The 14,039-nt window shown below is 37.6% G+C and overlaps 2 protein-coding genes across 2 annotated transcripts; one reads left to right on the forward strand and one right to left on the reverse strand.

Moving 5' to 3' along the window:
- Positions 1–2,156: 2,156 nt before the first annotated feature.
- Positions 2,157–2,960, reverse strand: LOC129770699 (complex III assembly factor LYRM7). Its single transcript, XM_055773688.1, has 4 exons — positions 2,792–2,960; positions 2,595–2,738; positions 2,391–2,472; positions 2,157–2,338 (listed from the first exon to the last, which is right to left on the reverse strand). Exons 1-4 carry the CDS (start codon positions 2,810–2,812, stop codon positions 2,232–2,234), a joined length of 354 nt encoding a protein of 117 aa, XP_055629663.1. The 5' UTR covers positions 2,813–2,960; the 3' UTR covers positions 2,157–2,231.
- A 9,390-nt stretch (positions 2,961–12,350) lies between these two features.
- Positions 12,351–13,101, forward strand: LOC129769337 (ATP synthase subunit e, mitochondrial). Its single transcript, XM_055771545.1, has 3 exons — positions 12,351–12,516; positions 12,695–12,851; positions 12,914–13,101. Exons 1-3 carry the CDS (start codon positions 12,472–12,474, stop codon positions 12,955–12,957), a joined length of 246 nt encoding a protein of 81 aa, XP_055627520.1. The 5' UTR covers positions 12,351–12,471; the 3' UTR covers positions 12,958–13,101.
- Positions 13,102–14,039: the final 938 nt, after the last annotated feature.

Consider the following 14,039-nt stretch of genomic DNA (forward strand, 5'->3'; position numbering starts at 1 on the left):
TTCGCTCCATCGCCGAGAACCCTTTCTACAAGATCCTTGAATGCTGAGCTCCTGATTTCTGGGTCTCTCTTCAGCTCGAACAGCATTTCGCCGTTCTGGGTGCGCCTGGACTTCACCACGCTCTCCTCCAGTTTCTTGAGGCCAGGGTCCTCTCGCATTTTTTTAAAGAGATCAGCGTATGATACGTTGCCCTTCGCTTCGACGAGGAGTGCATCGCCTTTGTCTTCTTGTCTTTTGGCCCCTGCCACTTTTCATTCTCTTTCTTATTTTTTTCCACTATTTTCACTTTTCTCTCCCTCTCTTTTTCTTCGTTCCTTTGTTTTTTCTTGTTTCTTTTCGTAACCGTGCTCCAGTCGTTTCTCTTGCTATCGGTGCTGATCTGGTCATCGCTGTCACCCAGCTCTTCGCTGTCGCCCTGGGCGGCACTATCGTCTTGATCATCGTTGTCGTGATCGTCCTTGCGTTTTTTGAGCATTTATTCTTCTGCTGGTGAATCCTTTTTTCGTTTTTCCGAACGGTTTCGACGAATCTTTGGCATCACCTGTCCAGCTGCAGCTCTTTGCAACGCTTCTGCGAGTGCCTTCTCGGCGGTTTTCGTCCTTTCGACGAGTCCATCGTGCTCCTTCAAAGCTCGTCCCAAGAGAGATCTTATACCCGACATCCTGGTCTTGATCTCCTTATGCACGTTGGGTTTGTCCTGCACGAAGGTGTCGAGTTCTTTGACCCTCAACATGATCGTGCTCAGGATGCTATCTCCAGTCAGCCCTCCTTCCTGGGTTAAACTACCGCTGGACTTTGGCAGGAACAGGGGATTGATCCCCCGACTTTGCTGGGTCTCAGGTATTCCTCCATTACTGCCGCTAGGGCCTGGTGTTTCCACTTGTTTGAGTATTGGCGATCGCAGAAGCTTTTTACTACGAATGAACGCGTTGGCTTGGTCACCTGTATCCATAATACTCTCTCTTCGTTCTTCGTTGGTTTTGTAGGTTGTCTCCATTTTGGTTGGGTCCCAACTTCGGGCCGCTATCTCCGCTCGTTGTACATAGTCGCCTTTTTGTGATCCCATGGTTATCTATGCAAGCAGTGAGGCCATGCAGGGGTTGACACGGTCCTTCATGGGGACCGTGTTCAGAGCCGGATCAGCGCAAGTCAGGAATGTGACATCTGATGCCTAGTACCTAGTGCCAAGGCCTAGACGAGCATCGAACGTACCCGAAGACTTGCCAAGTTGTTACCGGGACGGGGGCGAAGTGAAACGATGGAAGGAAATCTAATCGAAAAACAGCTTATGCTGGGACAGTATGGTCCAGTACGACTCGATTGGTCGCGCCTGGAGTGCGTTTGGGGGATTGTCTTCTTTACGTACAGACGGTATGTTGTGGCGGTCAACCAATCAAGAGTGATCTGTTGGATCCCTGAGAGTAGTGTCATTGCAAAATGGGGTTGTGGTGTCCCCTCTTCCCAGATAGTACGAAGGCCATGCCCAAAAGGTCGGCTGTGGACCGGTTCTCAAAATCTGCTTCATCTTCCTGAGAAGTGGTGGGACACAAAGGTGAGGCTGGCTGCCAAAACATCGATGGATGTGGCTTACTGGTACCTGGACAGAAGTTGTACGTGCCGTCGTTAAAGACCGAGAGATTATTCCATGAGAGCTCACGATGAAATGAGCGAAACGAAGTTTTCTGTACTATATAAAATGACCGGAGGAACAGAGCACTCCAGAATGCTTAAATCGGCTAATAGTACAGTATCTTCATTGCGTATCTTCGAACACTTTTGGCTGGTTCGTTACTTTAACTTCCATTTTAGGAAGAATAACGGGAGTGAGATTTGAATTCGTAACCTTGGGCGGGAGAGATGCGGATGTTACCACTACGCCAGATCGGCTCCACATATCTTTGAACTCATATGCGGTACGGCATATGAATCCAAGCACAGAGAAAGCTTCACCAGTTTTAATGTCCACGTGTAAGTTGAATAAGATTTTCGAATAAATCACAGTTTCGAAATCACTGATTTACGATATGCCTCCATTGCTAACATTTGCAATATACATTGATGAAATACAATCAATTACGATATTAATGCTAACCAAGGAGTCCCTCACAAAAAGAAACTTATTTCAACAAACAAATATAAAGCTTTATTTCAAGCAAAACAATCTAAAATTTGAAGGTACCACTATTAAGCTCTTTAAAAGAACTCATTTGAACACACATAATTTTGATTTTCTATTTCTTCCCATCGCGACACTTCTTGCTTCTGGGTGGAGGTAGCTCAGCGTTAGGGTCGAACATCACATTGTCCATTTTTTTAGTTTTATCTGTTATTCTAGCTTCTAAAAAAGAAGACGTAAATTTTAGACCTTAGACAAAATCAACCAGACTCACGGTAAACATTCTCCTCTACCCTAACTGCTTGTACCACCGTGCTCCGAAGTTCTGTATCGACATCCTGTGCTATCTTAAGTTTCTGTAAATGTTAAAATTAAAGTTCAATTATTCCATTTCATTCGATATAATTGATTCTCAAATTAGAATCCAGCTAGAACGCAATTCAGAATTAAGCTATATATATTACAACATTGTACAAACTTCTTTAATTTCCTTTTCATCTGTGAGATCTTTATTTTTGAGAAATTCCTCTCTAATTTTTTGTCTAGCAGCTTCGATTGCTCGCTGGTCGCCGGCGAAAACTTGGTCCTTCCCCCGATTCAAAATTTTGAACCATTTCAAAACCTGTAAGGCAAATCGTAAATGAAAATCTTCACAAATTCGTACAAAAACTGTACCTCTCGGCGGAGTGCACTCATTATGATAATTTACAGAAGACGAAATCGAGTCAAAATGTTTTTTTCTAAAATATATAATACGAAAAAGTTTGACCGCAATCAAATATTGTTTTCATTTTCTCCCATACAATTGTCAGTTTGACATATATTTATGTGGCGGGCTTTTGGTAACAAGATTACTGTGACCAAGATAAGTGAAGTGGAAGGTAAAACGTAATGTCAGAATTGCCGTTCGGACGTATCCCGTAAGTTTGAACTTATTTACATAGATGGTATCCAATCAACACTAAACATTGACTACAGTTTCGCCGGCACGGTTGATTGCCGTTATGAACCAGCACATAAAAAACAAAGCTGCAAATTATACGCCAGTGGCGGTACCACGATCAAAGCATTCCTTGAATCACATTAGCCGAGCCAGCTGGCGGAAGCATATGCATAAAGGTTACTAGGTTACAATTTTCAACGACAACTGTTTATTTATTATACTGCTTCAAATACCTTCGACGAAATCAAATGTAACCATATCAACGTAAGTAATAACATAAACAAATCCAAACTTTTCGTCTTGCCATTCCTCATACGTCTTTTCTAAATAGTGTAAATTACGAGCCACCTGTTAACTCCACCATCTTGACTGTGACCAGGGCCCAATGTGCTTAGACTGTTACCAGGTATGTTATAAATGTCCTCACGTTAGTTTAGTAAATAACGCGCGAAATTGTCTAAATTAGCATGGATTTTTTGAATTAATGGAAAACAGATAAAACGTATTTGATGTTAATATATTTGTCATACACTGTTTCATATATTTTATCTGTATATGTATAATGAAAAATGTGGTTCATAAGCTATAAACAGCGTTTTATAACAATAGAACCACTAATTTTTTCTGAGTTTCCAGAGATATGTAAAGTCATCTACACACTAGGCAACCTATGTTGGAAAGCAACCTAACGAATATGTCAAAAAAGTTGAGAGCATGTGTAATCAAATGGGAGCATACACCCTAGGCAACTGGCAACTTAGATCGGACCAACTTTTTCGATTCAACTCAGCATGTTAAGTTGCACGCGATGAGTGTCGGCAACCTTTCCGTTCAATTGCTGTTGACATTTTAATTTTTGCGTTCGTCGAGTTTCAGTATTTGTCAGTGATAATAACAAACAGTGCTTCAAGGTTAGCCCAGCTTTAGAAACACGAACGAAATGTAAGTATTTTGCTAATTTGAGATACAATTGTATATATTGTTTTTTTTTTTTTCGAGTGAAGCGACCAGGAGAATTGTACGGGGATCTCGAATTGGAAGCATTCAATCCGGTTTCTGACACGTCGTATGTTGATCCGGTACCAAAGGGGAGACATTTTATTGTATTCAAAGCAGACACTCCCAATGCTGGCGCGTATTCCGGGGCAAGATGCAGTTGGAGTGATGGTTGCTCTTCACACATGCTCATATCATGGACAGAGATTCGTGCGAGTAGATTACTTCATAAACAATGAATTCTCAGATGGAGAATTATGAGACAATTCTGCCAAACCAATGTTTCATCAAGTGACACTTAACACTCTTCCCTCCAAGTCGCGTATGCAGAATTCAGAAAGGAATTAAGATAATGCGTCTTCAAGTAACACCAGATCAACGAATGAAATTGAAGGAGAGAATGGAATGACCGCTGAGCACAGTTTCAATGATGCTTTAATTGATGCTTCTTCAATCACTGCCGGGATGTTGTCGGAAATGATACATGATGAGAACAGAACGGCACTACTGTGACTAGCTACGGAATATCGAACATGAATGTTTCTGCTAGAATTATTTGTTTTCCATGTTTTCAGTTGTTTTGAATTTATGCGAAATCTTATTAAAGCCTGCCGAATGGCAACGTATTCTTTTCTTGTATTTCTAATGCAATCACAAAATTTGATGAAGGTTATCTGTTTCTGTTATTTTTCTGCAAATAACATATTGTATTATTGTATTATGGTGCTCATGGTATCAAACCATTGAAGAGTTTTGAAATGTCGCACATACTTGCTATTTAATGTCATTCGTAAAATTAAGTACTTTTGTTTTTTTCTTTTCGATCGAGTCTTGAAAAAACTCAAACTATATTTTTTTAAAATCATGTTTTCATAATTCGCTCTTCATATGATTTTCTGCGATAGTTGAAGAAATAACATCTCTGTCAGCGATTTTGAATTCATGATGACAGATGAAAACTTAACGATTACATCACGTTTTAGTTGTCTCAATGTGCAGAGATGAGTTGGAGATGCGATTGACATCGCCAACATAGATCGGGTTGCGTTTACTTCTGTTTTTGAATCAAAAACACTGTGATAGTTAGATAATCTGGCATCAATTCATAAAATCCGGAAAGTCATAACATGAATTAATGAATAGGGGTTTCAGATTCTGAACTAGTCAGCTCGTTTACCAGATCAAAATCCTATCAAGAACTTATTTGCCGCAATCTCGCATTGACATTTTACAATTTTTGTTATAGATCGATAAAGAATACCAAATCCTTCCAAACAATTGTGAAAATTTAGAGAAATGTGAAAAAATGACCCCGTAAAAAACGTAGACCCCGTAACTTGAAAACGGAGTGGCGCAAGCGCCATTTCCACTGTGATGTGGCGCAAGCGCCATTTCCCCTATGATGTGACGTAATTTGATAGTGATGAAATGTGATTTTTTGATTTGTTTTGATAGACGGGCAGGGACAGCAAATTTCACATAACAACATCTTCCGTAATGAACGTTTAGCATAATAAAAGTCACATGCCTTCTTTCTTGTAAAAAAAACACTTTTCCGAAAAAGTTGTCATGCCAAATATTTTAATCAAAAACAGTCCATCCCCGTATAATGTTACTTTAATAATAGCAATTTTGTTTCAGAATTACAAATCATGTACTAAGAAACTCATAAAACCACATACTTTAAATTCATAAAATCAAACTCATCTTAAAGTAAAGTTTATCCTAGATTAAAGTGTATTGCTGTTCTCACATATAGCTCATAAAGATTAGAACTAAATAGTTCAAACTCATCAATTTAATTGTTCATTACAAGGATTCCCTAATATGTAGTGTCTTTTTTCTTCAGGCATCGAGGGACAAAGCTTCTTGACGATGTTTACTTTCCTGTTCAGTTCCTCTTTCGGATAAATTGAAGCTGAGTGTTGATTGAAGGGTAAATGTCGGATTTGGTGAACAGCTGCACTCTTCTAAATGCTCCAAAAGAAACGAAACACATCTTGTAACAAAACTCAAAACATCCTCGCGTAAACTGAATCTGTTTTACTTCGGATAATTTCGGACGGCATTGTGTTATTTAACACGGATGGTTTCAATTGCATTTTGAATTCGAAAAAAATCAGTGCTGTCCATAATTATTACAATCGGGTTCTCAACTACGTTAACCTGCTCGACTCATGCTACAATGTTGGGTAAGTATGTGAATTCTTCTCCCTGATGCTTCGCTCAACGGCAGCATGTTGGAGAAAATAATTTGAAACAGATTCTCACATACTTTGATGGATGAACGCCAATCGGTTGTGGAAACAGCGATTTAAATTTGCTGTTTCCAAAACAAATTGGCGTTGATGGCATAGCTTAAATAAAACTGCATTTTTTCAAAAATCAAGCCGATGGCAATGTTTTTCCATCAACAATACACATTTTGTACAGATCAGATTTTCGTAATGTACGCGTATGCTGATTATACATGCAATTTTACAAAAAGTCTCGTACTGAAAATTCTTACCTCTGGTGCTTGCGTCACTATGCGAGATTACGGCAGTTATGAGGACTGATCGTACGAATAGTAGATGCAGCTCACAAGCGGTATGAGTGATTTGAACAGCTTAAACGAGCAGTATCTTCTGCCAAGAATCAGATAAACTATCTCTCGAAACACAGAAAAATATAGTGGTCCTACAGTTATGAAACACAGTGTATATGATGTTTAATATTACAAATATCAACGTTACCTCTGCTGCAATCTGATAAGGTTGACTTAAAACTCAGCATCATACGCCTTGTTGACAGCATTTATAAACATTAGCTTTGTCATTGAAACATTCATATATGCATGAAACGGTTGCTTCCAGTCTCCAAAATATCCCTGAGTATCATGACCGACAAAAATAAAAGGTACCCAGCAAACATTAAATCGCATAACAAGCGTATATATAACATCATATGCCCTAAAATTTTATTGGCATATAATGCGCCTAACTGGCATATGCATGTAAAAGTGGAGGCCATATACATACATGGCAAATGCTTACGGAATTTGTTTGGATGAATATGCAACTTTGATCGACTATAATAACGATTATGTTGAAATTGAATTGCGATCTAATATGAATATATTCATGAATTGTCAAAGCACCAAATACGCCTTTTGTCATACTCATATACGATTTATTACAGACATAGAAAAAAAACAAATGGCGCAAAATATTTTCGTGAAATGTTTATTATAGCCTCACGAATCGCCATTTTTATTTATGAGTATTTATGTTCGTAGAAATAATAATTGTTTGATTGACTTGTGTTGGGAGTGGAATATGAATGTTTAAAATGGCACAGATTGATGTTTGGTGAAAACTCCGATGTGGGTTCGAACTCCGGTCGTCTGGATTATCATCCACCAGCTATCTCGCGCGGCTATCTGAAGATTGATTCAACAGCGGTTAAAACTTTCGAGTGCATCAGCATTTCATTGACATTTCAATATGATGTAATATGTTCTTTATTAGGATCTAATATGATTTACTGTTTCATGATTTTCTTCAACATGCAACACGATTTACTACAGTACTGAATCGATTTAAATTATACGCTTATACGACACACAAACTGCATCAACGTAATATACGCATATGATGCGGATTAAATATATTTTACGACAATGTACATCATAAAATTGATGTTTATTATACCGAATTGCGACTTAATTTAATAATGGTATATAAAATCGAGTTTTTACATTTTATGCGATATCAAATATACACGATACATACTTTGATTGATATTATATACGATTATGATTTATTCGGATTTCTTGTAAGACTTGGCGGTGCACCAGTGGCCGAGTGGTTAGCGTCTCACATTATCATGTCGGGTGTTCGGGTTCGATTCCCGTTCTGGCCGGGGGATTTTTCGTCAAAGAAATTTCCTTCGACTTGCACTGTGGTCGCGCGTATTCTAGAGCTTGCCCCTCGGAATTCATTCAAGGCGTGTTATTTGGCTTAAGAAATCTCCACTAAGTATTTATAAATGACGCTAGTTAATGCATACGTTGAGACGGCAAAAGTTCCATGGGAACGTTAACGGCATTCAATTTGTAACTTTTGCACTTGGCACGTGCAAAATTATACGATTTAATGTTTGCTGGGTATCAACATCGTTCAAGCAATCATGAGCTCATAACTCGGAGCCCTCAGTTGATCATCTTTGTGTGTTATTCTAGCTACTATATCCACGCAACAATCATCCTGTGATGGTAATCCTAGCCTCTCGCTACACATACGGTCTGCTGCATATGTAATTAGTGCTATTTATAACACAACAATGGAAGCCTCATATCAACAGTCCCGCTGTGTATATAGTTCAACTGTGAATATTTGAACAATAGAAATATTCTTACGCCAAAAATGGTAACATTGTGCAATTTACAACATGTGTATCGATGACATAGGAATACTCTTGCTCCTAAATGGCTACTGTGTAATATACAACAAAATTATCGTGAGAAAAAAGGTACACGAATAAATTCGTGTTGAAATGCAAATTGAGCCTAATAAAATAAATAGACGTAATAAAAAAACATCGTTTAAGGAGATATTCTATTGTAGAGACACGAATTTCGGACGTTTTTTTCGAGCTCCGAAAATATAAAGCAAAGAAAAATTTTATCCATTATATCATTATTTATTTATCTATCCTTTGACAATAAAACAAAAATTGAACAGAAAAAATATGAATAATTATAATAATTACAAGCTTTTGAAGTTGGAGGTTTAAAAAAAAGTTATGCCGTATACGATTCCAGCCCTTCTGTTTACCTGAAACAAAAAAAAGAAAAATTTCTGAATCAGTGAAGATGCCCTTATCGCAGAAACCTCGCACAAGTCAAAAACATTTTTTTGACAAAATTTCAAACCCGAACGTGAACCGGAATAAGGGTGAATAGCTTTTTGCCATTGGAACATTAATATATGCATGAAACAGTTGCTTCCGATGCGCAAAAAGACCTCTAAGTATCGTGACCTACAGAAACACAAGGTATTAACATCGTTTAAGGGGTTATTCTAATAAAAAGGCACGAATTTCGGACGTTTTTTTGAGCTCCGAAAAAAATAAACAAAGAATATTTGTACTATCCATTATATCATTATTTATTTATCCATCTTTTAACAATAAAACTTGAACAGAAAAAACATTGTCATAATTAGAATAGGTACAAGCTGTGTCATGCAAATAGAATCAAATTGGTTGCCAAAAGAATCCAATAGAAATGTCAAAGGAGATCCAGCAATCAGGAGGAGAAAAAGTGTTGCTCTTTTTATAATAATTCACTACATAGAGAAAGTATTGTTATTAAGCCAAAAATAATCGAATTAAATAAAATGAACGAACCACTTTTTTAATCAATTAATTCTAACCGTAAAAATCGTAAAAGTCTGATTGACATTTTGGTAGATACTGAAATTTCAGTATTATTAACTTTTAAACTTCTCTAAACTTAATTGTAATTCAATTTTACTTCTCGCCGAATGTTAAGTTTTTATGTTTCTGAAAACTAGAATTATACTATTCGAACGTTCTTTTCTTCATCAAGCAATTAAAAAAAGGAATTACTCAAATTATAACGTTTATTTTAATTCCTATTCAGTCTCGAAGATGAATAAAGAAAGCCCGAACACGAAAACGTTTGCTCCTTTCATAGGAGATTCGTTTGACAGCACAGGAAATTCAGACAGTATGGAGAAAAAAGTTGCAAGATTTTTTTTTCCAAGCACTTGTAAAATAGGACATTTTCGATGACGAAACTAACGAAACAAATTAAAACACGGTGATAGTTATCCTTTTTTAGTTAGTTTTTCTCTGAGTTCGATGTTGTGAGATATTAAAAAGATTTTTAAATGAACGAAATACATGAATTAGTTAGAGTTTAAGAACAAAAAACTGTGATTCTGTACGCAATTTCATTTGTGTGAGTAATTTTCGTGTTTCGTTTTGAAACAAAAAAAAATATAGGAGATTGTGTTCAAGACACGACCGCATTATTGACGTAGAACTACGCTGTGGTTTAATTCAAGTCGAGTGTTTATAACTGCAGATATTATTTTATAATGCTACGAAAACTTTGAAATAACCATTCTACCAGTTTGGTGTTTTTTTTATAGTCATTTGACGATAATTGTTTGATTATCCATTCTTGTGCTCGCAGAACAATACATGCTCGAGATAAGCGCAGCTGTCAGTGGAGAAAGTTTTGCTACCAAATTACATACAAAATACCAGAACGACATTCACTTTTGTTTGTTTGTTTGTTTGTTTGTTTATTGTCCAGTAGCGTAAGATACAAATCTTTTAAAAATTACTACTTCCGATTTATGAATGGTTTGAGTACAATATTGCCTAACCTATTCGTTGATTGATTTTAAAAATAAGTAAATTAACTTACACGGTTCCAAAAACTGATACAGCCACTCTTGAAAATTGCTTCTGACGAGGATCGTTTCACAACGGGTGATAAAGAGTTCCAATTGACCACACCCCTAACGAACAATGAATTTGCGTAACATGCTGTGTTGTTGGTTGGAATCACTAGATTCTGCAGGCGGCGTCCACGAGTTTGAAGAAGCTTCTGGTATAGTATCCCAGGAGATCGTGTGTTCAGCAGATTTCGCAAGAATACGCAAGATCGATTAGCATAAAAGTTTTGTAGAGGACATCCAATAAGGTTCTGTTGCAAGTGACTCACGTGACTTTATTGGTGACTGAATAAACGAAATAAACTCTATCTGTTAATCTTAACAATCTCGAAAAGAGTAGTACTGCTTCATTATGATCGAAATTAATGCAAATGCAATCCTAGTTGAAAGCAGTTTTGTAACCGGCACGCGAGCTCAAATAAATTAATAACTTAACACAACTTATTGAATAACTCGGTATTCCCCATATATTTTCTTGGCTCAGTACCTTAAGCTTGCTTCACCATAGCGTCGAATCAATGCATTGAGGACAGAGAACAAACAATGTTAACTGCTTGGAAAAAGGCTGAATATTTGCCTCAGCAGAGATTCATTACTAATACCCTAGCTTAAATATTTCCCTCCCGCTATCTCCCCTCCATGTTTATATTTATCATTGCGACTGCATAATTTGCAACACCAAACGCACGCACGTACGCACAAAAATATCCATATATCGATCGCTTGAAGCAACTAAATATACACACACTTATCTCCGTTCTGCGCTCTTCTCAACAGAAGCCCTTTCTGTTAATATTGCCAGTATAGATTAGCTTAGCTGTCGTCCTTTGTGGAGAGAATTTTCCTACCGTCTTACGAAACCAAATCACTGACAAAATTCCAGAACATTTATTTTCTTGGTGAGCTGACGATAGCCTAGCTTGATGATTCCCCACACAATTGTGTAGCTCAGAACCTTAATGCAATGGCGTAAGTTTGATGCAATGATTGCAATGCCAGAGACATCAGTAAGTGAGTATTTTGTTCGCGTCCACAGCTCAATCCGAAACGAAGACATGTGATGACGCAAAATAAGGAAAAACAAGCGATTTTCATTGCTTTGAATACAGAACGATACTGAAAGTTTGCCTTCCTTCCTTGCTTGAGACTTTAAACTTCTTCAGTTCATTCGTCTCTAACCTTCAAAAAGGCCCTTGGAAACTTTACTTTATCCATCATATTACTCCTCCACCCCTATTGCCTTGAGAAAGTCATTCGATCCCTCGCCGTCCAGCTCGCCCAGCAACGATGGTGTTCAGTCGATTTCCTCACCAAGAATGAAAGTTTGCCTCAGCGAGATCCACTGTTTATACTCTAGGCAAATATTCCCCTTCGTTCTTCTTCTTTTCCTTTGTTCACGGAGTCTTTACATCTTACGATTTCCCCTTCGTTGTCGATAAGTTGCTGGCAGCTCTGTTCTGGAAAGCACACAAATGTATGAGGAAATGGGAATGCTTCCAATTTTCATCAATTTAAACCATATACAGACTATGGGATTGTAATGTATAGCATATCAAAAAAATCTTAGGGAATTTCCGATTCGTTTGGTATGTAAATCGCCAGAATCCGTTTGTGGCAAAAATAGTTATTAACGTTAACTTTATTTCATAGAAACGTGACCTGTTTTCTGATTTGGCACCCTTAATGAAAGACGTAGTTCTACGTCAAAATGTAGTTCACCTGTAGTATATATCACACCACGTTGGCCATCACCACTGGGTAGCAACGAACAATTGTCAACAGGCGGGCTTCACATCGCTTCACAAACACAGACAAATTATGCATTTGACGTTTTCAGCGGGTCCGTCCGACATTACTCGTTTTCTCGTGAAGTGTGAAATCCTTTAGGAGGAAAACATCCTGTACATTTTCGCAATAGATTTCCTCTTATCAATCCGCTCGAAATGGTAGAACTCGGTGCTCCTGTGCGTGTGTCTCCGCTGATCAAGGTGAGATAGCAACGAATATTTTATTTCATCAACTGAGTGTGGAATACTTCTGCTTCCATTATGTAATCCTCCGTAATGTAATAGTTATTAAACGCCCGGAATAAGCTCCTGAAGATTTCTTAAAAATGATCGTATTGAGTTTGTGTAATGCAATAGCATTTTTTAACATTAATTTTAGTTCGGTCGCTGGTCATTCCTGGCTGTCGGAATTGCGTATGGAGCATACCACCAGCAACGCCTGGCGAAACGTGAGGTTGGTATCCGGAATATCGAAGCACAACAGAAAGCCGTTCGTGATGCTAAATTAGCCGAAGAGAAGGAACGCAATCGGGAAGGTTAGTAGTGTTCTGTTCGAACTTGTTTACAAAATCGAGCATTTATATTTGTTTTTTTACAGCCGAAAACAGAGCCATTGCTGAGTTATCCGGTTCGAAGAAGTAAACATCGTAGGGAATTCTTGGCTAGTGTTTTGTTTTACATTCACTATTGGGAGGAATGAAACAATTTGTTGGAGATTTGTCTTCTTCAACAATGGAAACGTCGCATCGCCATAAGTGATCAAAATAAATTGTCAGCGATATTAAACAGGTTTTTTTTATTATTACTAGTGACATTAAGTTTTAATCTGCTCACCGCCATATAAGTGAATTGTATGGGATTAAGAAGTCAACTATAATAGGCAACAAAATATAACAGCCGCGCTCAAAAGATAACAGCCAAATTGGCTGATTTGGTCAATCAATTTCTCGACGCAAAGAAAGTGTTATACGGTTATTTAAAAGCAGATTGGTAATATTTTAAGCCCAATAGATTACAAATTTATCGAATGGGCTTATAAAACACATGGAAAACTAATATTTTTCTTTTGACGTAGGATTACGTCTTTCGGGAACATATTGGGGTACAAATTGAAAATCGAAAATCGAGCACATTGTGAAAATTGTCCAATTTCAATCGCTTAATGCTCAGTCATTTCATGATGTATTGATGAAATTTTGGCGTCAATCGATTTCGGTATTTCATAACAAATTTTTATATTGTAGAAAATAATATATGTCATGAAACTAACTATCGAACAATTGAAAAACCTCAACCCATATCCTAACGGAAATACTCACTTCTGATTTGTCGAAATTGATGACACATGCGGCAGGTCCCTATCAGAGACATCAAAACCAAGCTACATGGGGGAAATCAGCATTGCAAATACTTGAAAGTAGGGGGAGCTTTTGTTCCTACCGAAATGTGTTTCCTAACAGAGTCATCAAAACCAAGCTGGCTGGGGGAAATCGGCATTGCAAATATATGCAAGTCGGGGGCATTTTTATATTGCCAGTAAGGTGAGTGATACGATTAATTCTAGGAAATAAAATTTAAATTTGGAACCTTAATGTTGGTTGCTTCGTGAAATTTCATATCAATGACCGATCGTGTATTGTGAAAAATTTAGCACAAGTTGTCGGTGTTAAGTCAGACCGGACCATGTGACATTTTTCTGATTTCGAGAAAAACGAGCTTGAAGT

This window comes from Toxorhynchites rutilus, chromosome 2 (assembly GCF_029784135.1).
Source record: "Toxorhynchites rutilus septentrionalis strain SRP chromosome 2, ASM2978413v1, whole genome shotgun sequence".
In the NCBI taxonomy this organism is placed as follows: domain Eukaryota; kingdom Metazoa; phylum Arthropoda; class Insecta; order Diptera; family Culicidae; genus Toxorhynchites; species Toxorhynchites rutilus.

Bases quoted from the DNA above. Each gene is read 5' to 3' on its own strand.
- LOC129769337 (XM_055771545.1), top strand. From the start codon at position 12,472: ATGGTAGAACTCGGTGCTCCTGTGCGTGTGTCTCCGCTGATCAAG. The intron at 12,517-12,694 runs GTGAGATAGCAA...CATTAATTTTAG, and splicing joins GTGTGTCTCCGCTGATCAAG to TTCGGTCGCTGGTCATTCCT. The intron at 12,852-12,913 runs GTTAGTAGTGTT...GTTTTTTTACAG, and splicing joins GAAGGAACGCAATCGGGAAG to CCGAAAACAGAGCCATTGCT.
- LOC129770699 (XM_055773688.1), bottom strand. From the start codon at position 2,812: ATGAGTGCACTCCGCCGAGAG. The intron at 2,473-2,594 runs GTTTGTACAATG...TAACATTTACAG, and splicing joins ATGAAAAGGAAATTAAAGAA to AAACTTAAGATAGCACAGGA. The intron at 2,339-2,390 runs GTGAGTCTGGTT...CTTCTTTTTTAG, and splicing joins GGTAGAGGAGAATGTTTACC to AAGCTAGAATAACAGATAAA.